Source organism: Corythoichthys intestinalis, chromosome 4, assembly GCF_030265065.1.
Source record: "Corythoichthys intestinalis isolate RoL2023-P3 chromosome 4, ASM3026506v1, whole genome shotgun sequence".
NCBI classification, from domain to species: domain Eukaryota; kingdom Metazoa; phylum Chordata; class Actinopteri; order Syngnathiformes; family Syngnathidae; genus Corythoichthys; species Corythoichthys intestinalis.
In genome coordinates, this window is record NC_080398.1 from 55492715 (window position 1) to 55509161 (window position 16447).

The 16447-nt window shown below is 40.1% G+C and overlaps 1 protein-coding gene across 3 annotated transcripts in view; it reads right to left on the reverse strand.

Moving 5' to 3' along the window:
* LOC130915166 (NIPA-like protein 2) overlaps positions 1-16447 on the reverse strand; it is a 47790-nt gene that overhangs the window by 10147 nt on the left and 21196 nt on the right. For 2 of the 3 annotated variants that reach the window (XM_057834981.1, XM_057834983.1), the window contains 3 exons: positions 7811-7870; positions 5039-5160; positions 3757-3853 (listed from right to left, as the gene is read on the reverse strand). In XM_057834981.1, the coding sequence (XP_057690964.1) occupies positions 3757-3853; positions 5039-5160; positions 7811-7870 (279 nt within the window). The remainder of the gene's footprint in view (positions 1-3756; positions 3854-5038; positions 5161-7810; positions 7871-16447) is intronic. The other variant, XM_057834982.1, reaches the window with a different exon arrangement.

Here is a 16447-nt window from a genome sequence, read left to right on the forward strand (position 1 = left end):
TGTCAAGGCCTGTCTTATGTTTGCCAATGACCATTTGGATGATGCAGGGGGGTCAGTGGAACAAGTTTTGTGGTCAGATGACAGTAAAATAGATTTTTTTTTTTGGTCATAATTCCACTAACCGTGTTTGGAGGAAGAAGAATGAGGAGTACCATCCCAAGAACACCATCCATACTGTGAAGCATTGGGGTGGGTACATCATGCTTTGGGGGTGTTTTTCTCTGCATGGGACAGAACGAGTGCACTGTATTAAAGAGAGGATGACTGGGGCCCTGTATTGTGAGATTTTGGAGAACAACCTTCTTCCTTCAGTCAGAGCATTGAAAATGGGTCATGACAATGACCCAAAGCACAAAGCCAGGAAAACCAAGGAGTGGCTCCGTAAGAAGTATAACAAGGTTGTAATATGGCCTAGCTGGTCTTCAGACCTAAACCCAATACAAAACCTTTGGAGCGAGCTCAAACTCAGTGTTTCTCAGCGACAGCCTAGAAACCTGACTGATGGGTGGGCCAAGATCCCTCCTGCAGTGTGTGCAAACCTGGTGAAAAATTACAGGAAACGTTTGACCTCTGTAAATGCAAACAAAGACTACTGTACCAAATATTAACATTCATTTTCTCAGGTGTTCAAATACTTATTTGCAGCTGTATCACACAAATAAATCGTTTAAAAAAATCAAACATTGTGATTTCTGGATTTTTCTTTTTAGATGGTCCCTCTCACAGTGGACATGCACCTACTATGAAAATTTCATGATTTCTAAGTGGGAGAACTTGCAAAATAGCTGCGTGTTCAAATACTTATTTTCTTCACTGTATATTCTTCCTTTGTTTAAAATTCATGAATGTTCTGTAGTGTAATATATTGGAGATGTGTATATTTCCTTTTATCTGCATTTGTGGTGAAATGTGGTTTCTCATTGCTTGCAAGCTGTAAGCTACCAGTTGCTATTGAAATTGACACGCGATGTATACTCTGCTTTATTTGTGACTTTATGTCAGATTATTGACACAATGTTTTGTTGCTTTTAGTTTTAACAACTATCCGTTTTACTAGTTAATAGATCATTAGTAAACTGTTAATAAATGATTTATCATTGATTTTTGAAGTATTTGTTAACGGTTTGTTAAGCATTTACAGGGTGTTCTTAAACTGAAACACAGTTTGTGTAGAAATGTTTCAAGGTTTTGTGTGTAACGTTTGGCATTTGTATCTTTTCAGGTTAAGAAATGCCGTTCACTTCAAAAGAAAAGGCATTTTGATAAGGTATTTTGCAGGCAGCGCTCATGTTGCACATTTGTGAAAATCTGCCATAGAACCAATAAATATTTGTACTTTGTATATTAAACCAATAAAACTTATGACCTTCAACATAAAGTACACAGTTTTATTAAGATCATCAACTAGCATGGGCATTTAGAATGGGGTCAACCATATTGGAACACCCTGTAAATGCTTAACAAACTGTTAACAAATACTTCACAAATCAACAATAAATCATTTATCAACAGTTTACTAATGATCTATTAACTAGTAAAACGGATAGTTATTATAAAGTGTTACCAAAGTATCAATGCTCTTGTCAAGAGAAAGATGACAGTAAAGCCAATTCAACTTTACTCCAGTGTCTGACTTCTCTTTAAATCCTGATTTGCTATCTGTCCATTTGTGTGTCCACACACACACTGAGGACAGAATAAGTGCCTCATTGGCACTTTGCACTTGCACTTCACCCCCCCCCCCCCCCCCCCCGAAAAACTGATGTTTGCACTATTTTGATTTCAACAATAAATATAGTGGTGCAATATAGGCACTTCCCACCCATAACTTCAGTTGTTCTCTTATTCTTCACAGAAGGTTTATTTGAAAAACCTTTAAGTTGTTATATTTATCATTATTAAAGCATCTAGTGGGGCACCAGAATACAATTGGCCATAATATGTTAAGTCCACGACCGCATACTATTATATTAGGGTGACGAAACATCCTCTTTTGCCCAGACAAGTCCCCGTTTCACATCCTCTCCGTAGCATCCGGCCGGGTTTTATAAATTCATGAAAATGTCCGATTTTTATGATTTTTCACGGGACCAATTTGAAGAGAATCCCTCTGGCTGCTGGGGGGGGGCAGCGCCTGCCTGCGTGGAAGTGGGTCCTACTAGTAGGAAGGAGTAGTTTTTCTTGTTTTTGTTGGCAGTTTACCCCTTGTATCATGGGGAATTATCGCCATCTACTGGGTTGACGGTTTGGCAAGAGATCAGGCAGTTACAGACTACTATAAGGAGTATTTCTAAGAGACGTGGCTCCCTACACCTTTCTGTAAGTTTATCTCCTGTTAATGTCGATCATGTGTCTTCTGTTGTATATTGGATATGTACACAGATATGCAGTATATTGCATTAGTCTTGTAATTGTTCTGCGTTCGTGTATTTGGGTGAATTCGGGCGAATTCGGGCGGCCGTGGTGCAGTAGGTAGCTGGAGTCGTCCTTGGACTGTGGGTTAGCGGTTTGATTCCCGGCTACTGTCGAAGTGCCCTTGGGCAAGGCACTGAACTTTAATTTGCCCCCAATGGGTTGGCAGCGCCTTGCATGGCAGCAGCATCATTGGTTTTTGTGAATGTGCACGTGAAAGGGTAAATGTGTGCAAATGTAAAGCGCTTTGGGCATGGTGACCATGTAGTTAAATGCGGTATATAAGTTCTGTCCATTTACCAATGTTAGTATTACATTCTAAGCTGTGTTTCTTATGCCTCAGGGTTCTGTCATCAATGTTAATAAAAGGAAATTCAAAATTGACACAGAGGAGTATTTCTTCACAATTAGCGTGTCTTAAAATTGACACTTTGCACAGAATACTACGGGACTGCTGCCTGTGACGTGTTCCCAGAGCGCCTGCCCAGTTAATTTTTTTTACGATAAATACGTATATAACGGCAACTGTTGACTTCTGGTGGAGCTTTGTACTGGCGCGATCTGTAAAATCCCGTTTGGTGTCGCATTGTTGCGCTGCCAATGATTGTAAACTTTTATGGCAAAGTTTGATTTTGCCTCGGCTCCATGTACTCGCTAATTGGGTAGGTATCAGTGAGCTAAGCCGCGATAGGCATTATGGGAAATGTAATTTGGAACTGCTGCATTTGGAAACATGCTGGTTGAATAGTTATTGTCAGTTCATTGTTATTTTATTGTTTGCATGCAATCGAAAAACAATTAATGAGAATAACAATTGAGTGGGAATAAGAATTTGTCAACGACAATTGTCGTTATAGTAATTTATAAAAATGTTTAGTTGGCACATAGCCTACTGTGGGTTTGTGTATTGACTGGACTACATTCTGCATTGTATTTTTATCATTATTTTATTCGTTTTTTTTTCTTTTCATTTTTTATAAAACTGAATTTTTCTATCCAGACGGAGGAGGCACACTTTAAATATTATTAAAGTGATATAGGCATCTTTGAGTGAACTTCGAGTAAAATTCAAGTATCTCGAGGCCGGGGCGAGTGTCCTCTTTTTTGGAAATGAAAATATGGTCACCGTAGCATATATATCAGTATCGGTATCGGATGTTTGGAGTTATACAATTTAGGCATATCGGTTAAAAAGTCATTATCGGACAAACTCTAGTCTGACTTCGCAAACATTCTCATTGCAGAAATGTCGACTTTGGTAACCAGGCAACAATGAGCACTACCCAAATTAGTTTCAATCATGACCCGTGCGTCCTCAGTCAAGCAGCGTTTTCTTTTCCATACCAAGCAGTGCCACCAGCAGCATCACAATGACAATGTGCTTTGTATTCCTCTTCTTGTACACAAAGAGTAGGATGCAAAAAGCAATGACCTCGATCATCTATTGGGAAAAGAGAGGAGGAAATTAATTTGTGTAGATCCAATTTCCTTAAACTTCACAAAGAAAATGAAAGTTCTAGTTGCGCTCTATATACTGAATTTCCCTGACCACCTTATCAATGTGCTCTTGCAGACAAAGAGCAATATTATGAATTTCATTTAAATTGAAACAAATCACCACTGCAAAAAGAAATGAATGACTGTTTTAATTTGAAGAGTTGTCATTATAAATCCAATAGCATTCAAGCTGTTCAAGGACTTCTAACGAAACACCATGGGGGGGGGGGGGGGGGGGGGGCGGTTTGACGAATTCAAGGGGAATACAAAAGTAGGGTGTGGAGAAAGGGCAACCTGACCTTTAAATCAATTCAGACCATCCCTCCACCCTTGGCTAAAATGTGTGCCCATTGATTGTAGGACTTTTCCAGTGCAGTTCATTTCATCTTCCTTTAATATGATGCCAATTTCTGTAACATTTTCTCTTGCATGTTTCTTGCATCAGTTAAGCAAACCAGAATAGAATCAAGTGTAGCAATGAAATTAGAATAACAAGATGCTTGTTGAAGAATGTTTGTGTTGCTGGTGGGCATACACTCGGCACTGAGGAAATACTTGGAAAATGGCTTGTTCTCATCTTTTTAGACTTATTCTTGGCCTGGTTTGAAGAGAGATGTGCATGGAATATATTTATCCTGCAGGAATAGGGAAATTTGGTTATATAAATGGAGATTTGGCAGGGTTACATTTATTTCATTGCGGTATAGCAAAAAAAATGAAGTACAATGTAGCTTTTGCCATTTGCAGATTCATCTCCATGGTAACAGCTACAGCAGGGTTCACTAAATCCGGACCTGGGTGCCACTTTTCCTGTCGTGTTTTCCATGTCTCCCTCCCCCAACACACCTGAATCAAAATAATCAGGATCATTATCAGGCTTCTGGAGAGGTTGCTAATGACATAATCATTTGATTCAGGTGTGTTAGGGGAGAGAGACGTGGAAAACACGACAGGAAAAGTGGCACCGAACCCTGAGCTACAGTATGTGTAAAAATCATATTTCCTCATAGGTTCTTATTTTTTCCCGATTCTTGTATAAATGACTGATTTTGCCATAAAAACTACAACTCCTCTGACGTCACTGTAAATGCTAATATAGAGTATAACATGTTTGAAAAGGGTTACATACGAGGTACAGCAGAAAGTGCCAGCTGATAAAATAGAACTGGATCAGCTGGGCTGTAATGTGAGTGGAGGTGTGGGGGGCAAACGTCACCAAAATGTAGGTTCCTGTTATTGCAAGCGTGCCACCTAAGGACAGAGACGAGAGGCGAGCTGACAACTTGAAAACATTCATTGACCAGAAGCACTAAAAATACACACACGCTCAAGAAAATGTGGGGATGGTATTTAGAATACAGACACATCCAGGACACTTTGATATTGAGTTTAAATGCAGACAACATTCATAAGAGCAATTGATTTGATTTTTATCAGGATTTCATCTACTATGTGGTCTTAAAGAGCAAATGGAGAAAAAAATGATTTCAATTGATTAGTATCCAATTATTATAGGTTGTTACTTGCCATGGGTGTTAGGGTTTTTTTGTGTGTAAATCTAAAGATGAAACGTGCTCATTGCATTACAATAAGAGAACACATATAACGAGACCTGAGGAAATTGCATGGGGATGCTTTCATCGCAGTCAGTAAACTCCTGGAGTCACTTCCTTTTGAGACTGGGGCATTCCTGGGGACTTGCTGTTAATTGTGGCTTCCTTCCTTACTAGACTTTAGCGCATGTACTGTATATTGCCTGGCACGGCCAGACTGTTCGCCCTGTATTTTTCAATTTCAATCGCTTGAACAACGGGGAGTCTGGAGTTCCAGGCAAGCATTTTTGGGACACTTCCTGTTGATTTTGACGTATTTCCGGGTCACTTCCTATTGATTTTGGAACACTCTCAGTAGATTTGGGAGAAATTGTGTCACTTTGATTTCCGTATTCTGTTATATATACAGGAAATAGCGGAAACAACAGACAAGACTGAAAAAGCAGTTTCTGCTCTTGCACTCCTCTCTAAAAAAAACTGCTGTATTTTAAGGCAAAACAACTGTTGTGTTTGATAGATCAATATGTCTACATACTGCCATAGCAGATTCATGGCGCATTAAGCCCCAAACCGTTTTTAATTTGTCCCTTTTACCCTGGAAACCCCAATTTACAGACGTCGCATAACCACTTTTGTTTCAACCCAGCCATAAAACGAAGGTAATTAATTAGGGCCCGAGCACTAAGCGCGCGAAGGCCCTATTGTTTTGCAAAGGATTTTTTTTTTTTTTTTTTTTCATGGCAAATGAAAATGGCCAATTTGGAGGCCTGAACATGCACGAAAAGTCACCAAAATTTGCACAGACGTGCGGAAAATTGTAAATTTCGATAATTTTGCAACGTTGCAAAAAAATGTAACAAAATGGCTCAGTGGCGCTCCCTTGAAATTTTAAAATTGGCCTATAACATTAGGGTCTGTCAGCGTAGAGCGATGAAATTTGGGGAGTCTATACCTTGTCCAAAACCGCTCCAAAAAAGCATTTACACCCATATTCCAAACCCAACAGGAAATCGGTTATTTTGGATCGAATATGAAATTTTTATCGATTTACAGGGTCCACATTTGAGACCTTTTCGCCGAGGGAGTTAGTTGGATCATCTTCAAAATTGGTGAGAATGTTCAGGAGACATATGAGAGCTTAAGTTTTTAAAATGGTGCGTTTTCATTCACGGGTCTGACCTGGGCGTGGTGCCAAAGTCGGCCATTTTTTTGGCAAAATGACAAATTCAGTAAATGACTAATAGTTCCTTGACACAACGTTCAATCTTTTTCATATCTGGCATGTATGTGCGGTATCCCACCCTTAACACGAGTGCATTGAAATATTACCCATTAGGCCCAGCGCCCCCTAGTGAGAACAGGAAATGCCTTTTTTTACGAGACAGGTTCCTCCTCCAAGGGAAAAAAATCTGTTGACCTCAAACCTGCATCAGGGGAGCCTTAAGACCTGTGTTCAGGTGTCTGATGAAAAATATTGAGGTTTCGTTGAAGCGGAGTGGTCCAAACAGGAAAGTGAAAATGACCGTCAACAATTTGCCTCGCAAAAAACTTTGAACAGTCATAACTCAGCAGATATACAACATATCTGCGCCAAACTTCCTGTGCTTGTTGAGAGTCATACCTTGACGGGTCTTGTAGGGGTCATTTGCATCAACTCTACAGTGCCAACTAGTGGCGACAGAAAGGAGTTTTAAAAAAGGCCTTTCCTATTGGGTTTTTTCAACGTAGAGCAATACCTGACTGTCTCAGGAAATTAGAATATTGTGTATTCTAATTTCCTGAGACAGTCCTGTATATATACACAGGACTGTCTCAAAAAATTAGAATATTGTGTATTCTAATTTTCTGAGACAGTCCAGTATAAGGCGCGTCGGATTATAAGGCGCACTATTGACGGTTGAGAAAATTGACAGCTATTGGGAGTGCCTTATGGTGCGGAAAATACGTTTCTTTTTGTACGTATATATTCTGGTTCCAAGTTCAAAGTCAGTAGGATTGAAAGGAAAATTGTTGGTGTTAATCAGTGACAATGAGAATACAATAAGCTATGTAATGCATTAGGTTGAATGTGCTGTTAAAAATGGTGGACATTTTTTGTCGTAAAAAGTTTAGGCGTGAATATAAAAAGAAGTTGGACCAGTGAGCTTTTTCTATGAAGCACTTGTAACAGTAAAAGCATGTACGGATATGTTCACAAAATATTTGATTTTTCAGTACATCTCCATTCGTTTCTTCACTCTGACAAAATATGTATTCGATCGAATTCAATGATAAGAGGGGATTTATTCACTCAGCCATAATCTTTTAAAACAGATATGATCTATTTTTGCTCCTGAGTGTTTGCTTACCAACAATGTCAGAGACGCACAGGGTCTCCTTGAGGAAAATCACAGAGATGAGAGCGCTAGCTAGAAAGACAAACAGAAATATACGTCCATTAGTTTAACAGTCCTTCATTCATTAGATTCTTTGTTAGTGGGTTAGAGGCACTTAGCTCTAATGCGGTCTCGTTTCACACTCTGACTATGCACTTTCAAAATGACAAAGTCCAGACACAATAAAACAGGATTATTATTGTTAGTTTTAATGACAATTGAATTCAGGATAAGGGCATTAATTTGATTGAACAGGATTGGAATGTGTTTGTTTGGTTGAGGAAGGATGACTGTGTAGCTTCAATTGGCAGGCAGATGGTCTTAAATTGTTCTATAAAATGTCACGGCAGACTTGGCAATCCACCTCCTTGGTCGATGATAGCAATGAGTTTAAGACCTAAAATAGAAAATCAGTCCAAAACCAAAATTGTACCCCTCTTTTAATGATGGACACAGAAATAACTTGATTATAAAGTAGCAATCCGTTTTCTGTATTGGTTAGCCTCACGAAGGTCGCCGAGAAATATAATATGAAAATTAAATCCAAAGTTATGCAAATTAAGTAACCAATGAAAAAAATGACAATGCTTTTGAAATTTTAATACAGTGCTGCAATGATTAACCGATTAACTCGAGTAATTCGATTAGAAAAAAAGCTTCGAAACAAATTTCCCTGGTTTGAGGATTCGTTTCATTAGACTGGTGTTGTAATGGTTTGTTTGTCTACACTAGGACGGATAATGGCCTTAAACGTGTAATTAGTTGGACTATACGGCATGTCGGCTACAGTAGTCTGCCTATTATCTGGAATAGTTGTTAAACGGATAATGTAGGCGGGTAATATTACCCGCCGCCTAATATGGACTGCTGTCTCCGTACAACAGTCGGATACTAAGGAAGTGACGTCATGCCATCCCCATTTGTAGTGCGGCATGACGGATCGTAAACAGTGGAGGTGGACGATCACGACGTGGCATTCCTGCTCCTCTTTTCTTTTCCACACCTTTTTCTTGAACCTTCAAACTACGTCTCAATAATATGCTTCATTTCAGTGCCCATTTGTGGTCCACCCATCGCGGATGACGCGGAGATGAGCGTTTCCTACAGAGCCTGTCTCCCGCGTTGTTTCCGATCAGCCAGCTGCGGGACTGGCCTCTTCCAACTCAATGCAGACCGAATATGAGTATATAAAAATGCGTAGAGGAAAATTAAACCCCGAAAAGTGACCTGCGTCGTACCCCCAGTCAAAAAGGCGCGCGAGTTATTTTTTTTTCATGACATTTCTTCCTGTCAAAACTGTCGCCACTTCCAGGACCGCCACTGTTATGGCTAAGCACTCCTGGTTGTGGCTTCCAGGAAATATACGCAGCGCTACACGATATGGTTCAATAGTTATTTTCCTAGTGGTGAGAACGCAACTAAGCATCGATTGTAACATCCCAAGTAACAATGTCAGGCTTTCGTTGTTCTCTAAAGATGTATTTCAACCACAACTCTGCGACTGCTCGTAAAAGCCATGCGCGCTCTCCCTTCACTCTCGTTCCACTGTGATGCCTTCAATTATGTTCATGAAAAAAAAGTGATCATTAAATAATGACAGTCTAGAAGGTGTAGCAATTTCGAAATTTGCCACCAGCGAGTAATGAGTTTCCAATTCAGAGGTAAACCACGCGGGCAATGACGTAACATATGAGGCTGCTCCTTTCTACGCATGTGTAGTTAGCGCAAATGCAGGCGTACCTTGGAGAAGCGGGGGGGCCTTAAACACACCTGAAACATAAGTGTGGACAGGTATAAAAATAGTCGGCAAAATACCCTGGAAAAAATTATCTGTCCTAATGTAGACGTAGCCTTAGTTTTATAGATTTGGGTGGATACACTTCCCTCTCGTGGCAACAGTGTATATGACATAACTCATCTAATATGGCTGGATCCAGCTGCTCCTTGTTAAAAACCAACACAAGGTTGTAAGTTTTTGTCTGAGCTAATATGATTGTTTATAAATTCGTAATTTATTTTACCGTTATATTTAGCAGTTTTTTGGCGGTGTAATATGTGTTTGAACGATTTTTTTTAGAGCATTTTAAAAAAACGAGAAAAAAAAAGTTAGCATTTTATAGCATTTAAGCTAACAGACTTTGGCTATGCAAGTTTCAGCCAATTGTTTTCTTGTTGTACTTCGATCCTCACTTACTGTACTTTGATCCTTTTAATATATTTTTTAATGCATTTGTTGCTATTGTGAAATGACGGCGCAATTCTGCATAGTTTGAATAAACACACGGGAATTTTATTTGGTATTTGCATTTAATGCTCTTTTGAAAGTGCAATCTTGACAAGCCTTTGTTTTACGTCTCGTAAAGTTTGTTCGACAATGCACTAATCCAAATACACGATTATTCGAAGTAATTCATAAATTAATCGATTACTTACTTATTTGCAATAGCCATCTAATCCCTGAACAGTCATATGTGTTAGAGCCCCACAGCAGGCCTGTATACCTTTTTCTCCCCTCAGTCATCAGCACTCATTCCACACACCTGTCCTGCACACCTGGTCATTACCACAGCCTCCCTACATAAGCATGCACAGCCCTCTGCTCCATTGCGAGTTTGTTAGCCCTCACTGCAACTTACGAGCGTTTCTAGTTACCTTGTCTTGCCGGATTTTTGATACACTTTTTGACCTTGTGGATTTTTGCCTCTAGCCTGCTCCTCGTCTGTGCCTCTGCCTTTTCTCTGTGACCTGAAACCTGCTACAGGACCGAATCAAGATGCATCCTGCCTGGGCCTTCGCCTTGCTCACCGACCCCCCTGCTTAAACTACCCTCCGGGCCTTGCTGAAAGCCAAGCCTTCTCCCTCTCGGAACATTGTCAATAAAACCTGCTCAGAGCTCTGCATACTTGGGTCCGTTTGTTCTTTGATCCCTGTCAGTATGCAACACCACATCACCCAATGTCCAATATTCATTTACATGGAATATACTATGTGCAATACTTACTATGTGCAATATTCAATGCCTTCACTGTCAACTGCTGCTACTTCACTTGTATTCACACATATTCTATGTGCAATACTTATTTATGCGCAATACTAATGTGCAATATTCAATGCCTTCACTGTCAACTGCTGCTACTTCACTTCAATTATTTGCACTGCCTAAACAAAGGACTACCTCACAAACATTTTGCATTTATTTAGATTTTATACTTTTATTCTTCTAACGGTCTATTCTATTCTATTCTATAATCAATAGCTGCAGCCCTAGTTTAATGTTTATGTGGTTTGTCTATTTAAAAAATATACTTGTTTGTGTGTACTATTGCAGACTGCTTTTCTCTGTTTTAGATTTTATATCACATTCAATTTATGAAGAATTTCAGCTAAAACCAAAAGATTCCCCTGCACTTTCTTGCAACTGTACACGGTAACAGTTTGAGCTGCTTGTAATACCTGTGAATGCTAAGATGGATGGAGCTTATTAGAACTTAATAAGAACACCAACATGATATTCCATACACCTTGTTTAATGAACTCATTCATCAGTATCTGTGTCAAAAAAAAAAAAATATTGAAAAACCGTAATTTCTATTTGAGTCCAGCCTCACGAGTCTTCTTTGTGATGCCTTGGGATATACACACATGGAACCATTTACAGTTTAAGGGTGTGACAGTGGGGTGTGGAGATTGTGATGCACGATCACAGACACACGTCAATAAAGACACACACAAGCACACACACAGATGGATGGCTGCACGAAACTGCCCGGGGCAATCAAAGCAAAAAGAAGAGGAAAACGGAAAGATACAGTAAATACAAATGCAACACAGCCAGTAATTGGAGAAAACTGTCATGCTGAGGAACTTCTAAATGTCATCCCTCTACTGGGTAAATTACTTTGAACTCAATCCTGGTACTGTAATTGAAAATAATGACTAACAACTACCAAAAGACACACGGGCAGGCTGTCACCTTTAAAGTTTGAGCATAAACAGATCAATATGACACACGCACACACAAACGTTTACACGAGATTAAATACAGTGAAATATATGAAACATAATTACTTCACACATTGACTGCTGACGTTTAGAGCAGTTCATTTTAAATGTCACCACAAGAGGCGATTTGTCTGGCACCGAAAATAAAACCAAACTAATTTAAACACCTCATACACTTCAACAATAACGTCTACGCTACAGTAATGTAGGGGGTGTGAAACAAGGCTTGCATATGTACGACGCCGTAAGGACATCAGTGACTAATTGGAGGATTAAAAGCCTCTTAAACAGTCACTTGTTAAATATTTCATACCGTGAGCATTAAGGGCACACATTACACTCACATTAAGGAATATGTCTGTGCCTCTGGGAGCAGCTGACTTTTGCCAAGTCACCATAGCAACACCATATAAAGTGAGATTCACACAGCTTGAAAAATGAGAAATGTGACAACAGGAACCTCTGGGGTAAACTGTCCTGTCTGGGGAAACGTGCGTTTGTGTGTGCGCGCATTGCGCATCAGCCACACATCTCCACAACTCTTCAGTTTTGAGTCCTCAGGGAAAACACCTCATGCATTGTTTAACCAATCAAGGTCTCATTCTGCCAGAGAAATATCAAAACAAAAGACAATTTTACCATATTGCGCATCCTGTGTAAACAATGCTTCTTGCCAGTACTATTCCAACTGGATTAGGCATTATAATGCATACAACCATTCACATTTATACCTATAGTCAACGGAGTGTTTTCATTCATACTTACAAATAGAACTAATGGTATAAAGTCTGTAGTATATATTCTCGATGCCACAGGCGTCAAACTTAAGGCCCAGGGGCCAGATCTTGTTGTGTGACTTGCAATACCATCAACCTAATTTTTCCTGCTGAAATAGGACCATTAAAGTGCCTATGACATCAAAAAGCATGTATTTCATATTTCACGTGGTATTTTATATTACATATTATTTTATGAAATGGACCACTTGGATGTGTGTGGAAGCAATCATTTTTTAAATTCAATTTTTAAATCCCGCATATTACATATTGTTTTATGAAATGGACCGCTTGGATGTGTGTGGAAGCAATCGTTTTATTTATTCAATTTTTAAATCCCGTGCCATGAAAATGAATAACTTTCGAGAAGGAATGCGAATGTGGCGTCACCCGGTTCAGCATCTCACAATACAGCATTTCTTTACAGCATGCAGATGGACTGCGGATTCAGCTGATTTTGCTGATCAACTCGTTTCTTTTTTGCATCACGACAGCCAAATATGTGCGGGGTTTTGTTGCTGCACCAGGGAGAGGCGTGTGAGCCTTTTTGGGTTTCAAAAGGTTCACGTTCACCCTGAGATTGGCCAAAACAAGTCCGACAGCTGTGGGACCATTGGACTTACGAGGAAGTGAGTAAACATCGTGTTTTGTATTATGTCAAATACTGGGATCATGGCACATGTTTTAATACGGAGGTGACTTGCATTTTGTGGTTGACAATGCTCCTTTGTCCACCGTGAATGCCTCTCGGCTGACGACCGGCGGCTTGTCGCACACCCCCCTCGGTCCTCTTAGCTTGCCCGCTGGGAGCGCGCTATACTCAGCTTATAGCCCTCTTCACGTGCCCGGTGTTCTGTCAAATTTTGACCCCATCAGAAACTGCAACTTTGTGTTAAAAATGGCCGCGAATACAGCGATTACAAAGTAAACACTACACACTTTCTTTAAATAAAGGAATATTCACTTACGTTTGATCATGGACGGACATGTACAAAAGTTCTCCTCAGAAACATCCTGCCATGTCAGCTGCATACAACAACTGCACGCCGCTCTCTCATTGTTTACGTCTTCACCGTGTAGTTAAGCATTAATTTATGCCATATTCATCTTGAACATGTATGCTTATGATGTTACTTGTTTATTTAGCACCTGTGGATAACATTGAGAGTCCAACTGAGTGTAAAAGAGGGCTTATTCACAGCCACAACAGCTTTGGGAGAAAAATATTAAAAGGGTGCAAAATTTGGCAGAACACTGGCAATAGACCATTGTCCTCGAATTGGGCTCGGGCAGCTACGCGCTCCTCCGACATCGACCGGTTTGTCCGATGGTCATTCTCCAGCTGCTTCCCAGCCAAACGAGCTCTCCTGCCGGCAGCAGGGGAACAACGAGATGTCACTTGATCGCCGCCATGTGATATGATCTAGGGTAGTTTTGTGTGATTTTTTCACTTCGAAAGGCGAGAATTAGACTTTGAAACACCGCTCGGTTCGGGTTAGCACGTCGGCTAGCTGTCACGCCTCCTGGTTTGCTTACGCTCTCCAAAGCCAGAGCAGGGAAATGACAAAAGCCGGACTAACTTCGGTGGCATAAAATCTCGTTCGGGAGGTGCAAGAAGTCGACAGTTTTGACCATTATTGAGTAATTTTGCCATGTTCTACTGAATAAAAACATTTTTAATTTTTCATATTCCATTTAGCACAAGACTGTTATTTGTCATGACCATACCATTTACCTAGCGATTAAGGAAAAATACTTTGGTAAAAAGAATATCCTTTGAAACAATTACATTTTGCTGCTCTTTTCGTCGCATTTTCCTCCTTCTGAATAATTCCCTTTCAATGGGCTGAATTCTAAATTAGATGAAATCATGACCCTGCCGACGTCATCCTCCAGCTGGGGACGCTAGAGTGCTATAATGACAGGCAAGGGCTAAACGGCAGATTAAAAGAATAATTTCTCGTCATCTGCGCTTTGCCAAATTGTTGTATATAGTCGAATTGTCTCAAAATAGGATTGTAATTCACATAAAAATGCTATTTAAGACTTTTTTTTATACTGTCATAGGCACTTATAGGCTGATTTATGCTTCTGCTTAGCGGTGACTGCGGACCTAAAAAACCCCCGATCCTTTTCACCCAATTCCGATCCTCTATAAAATGGCGCGATCAGCCCGATTTCCAATCACGTGATCGGATCGGGGACATCCCTACATGCAATTACACTTTGTTTCCCAGAATCAGATGCACCCCCACACCACTGAAATTGCACACTCGCATACACTTTAATCACATTTTCGTTATTTTATTTCGTAGTGAGCAAACCAGTTAGATTTTTATTATTCTGAAACATGTTGCTGCTCTGACCTTCAGTGGAAAATGCCAGCCTCCTTCCTCCGAGCGATGAATTGACATCTATGCGCACAACAGTATTTGGAAGGATGCTGTCATACCTAATTGTAAAACGTGGTCTCAGAGGGAAAGGACAGCAGTAAGTGGCATATCAGAGTATCATTTTAGACAGGTTTAGAACAACCATCAACGCTCACCCTTTCGGCTATTCTCGTTCTTCTTTGCTTGGAATTTTTTTCAGGACTATTCTGTATTCCTCATCCTTTTTCTTAGTATCCTCTCACACATCTCTTACATATATCAACCACCCTACACTTGGCTTCCTCTTGTGTACTCAGCCAAGGACTCCTGCTATCTGTGCCCTCCTCCCAAGCCTTCACTCACATTCGATAGCACCACCAGATAGGAGTGTGTTAGCTAGTGAAGCATGGCTCGTGAAAAAAAACATACACACCCTCAGTGTCAACAGACTGCTTGCTCTTTAGTGTAGAGAGTGATTTTGAGAATATGAGCCTCCCTTTCATTAATGTTCTCTTTCATGACTTTATTAACTTTCACCCCCAGCCAGGTATTGCACAGTCTAAGAAAAATGACAGAAAGTGGTTCATTGGTAACTTGTGATTAAACCATGACATTGATGTAATTTTTACTTCCAGCGATAATTCAAAATCTGTTTGTGATAAGCATTACATGAAGTACTTAAGTTAAACAAAATTGAGTACTGTAGTGAGTCCTCAACATGCCTGTGGTTTGCTTCAGTGAATTATTCAAGCCATTCAGCCATTTGCAGCACTGCACCACACAGCCGTAAGAAAACTGTTTGAAGCATTTGGGTAAATTGATATCATTAATAATCATGAGTACCCATCACCTCCGTTGTGGTGACTGATGAGTTGCAGAAGCTAAAAAAACAAAACTGTTTAATGTTTAACCTGTGTTTGGAATGTGTGCACAGCAGCTGCCAGCTGCAAATGGTAGACAGGCTTTGTTTTGGTTGGCTTATGAGTCTGGCTTAGTTCATAACAGCTTTATTCACACTTCATATACTGTCAAATGAGCAAGCGTGGAAGTGGAGAAATATGGAGAATAGAAACAATGTTGTGGGAATGGAAATTAGTACAGAACGGCTCCTGCACTTACAATTTTGGTGCACTCACAAGGGCTTAAAATACAAGAGATTTATGATTGATTCCTGAGTCAGACAAGCAATCACATACCTGTCAAGTTGTACGGTTTCGGCGTAATTTGTACAAGTGTGTACTGATTTTTAAATGTGTATGCCGCACGTTCAGAATCTGTACGTTTTTCGTGCATTACATTTTCCTTTTCTCCGTTCGGATTTTGTCACTGTTTCGACAACGAGACAATGTGCGTTACTATGTGTTACTACGTTGGTTGAATGACGCGAGAAAAGTCAGAGACACGGAAGAAAAAAAGAGCGGGAGTGGGAAGGGGGAAGAGTGTTGTGACGCTGTTGCAAA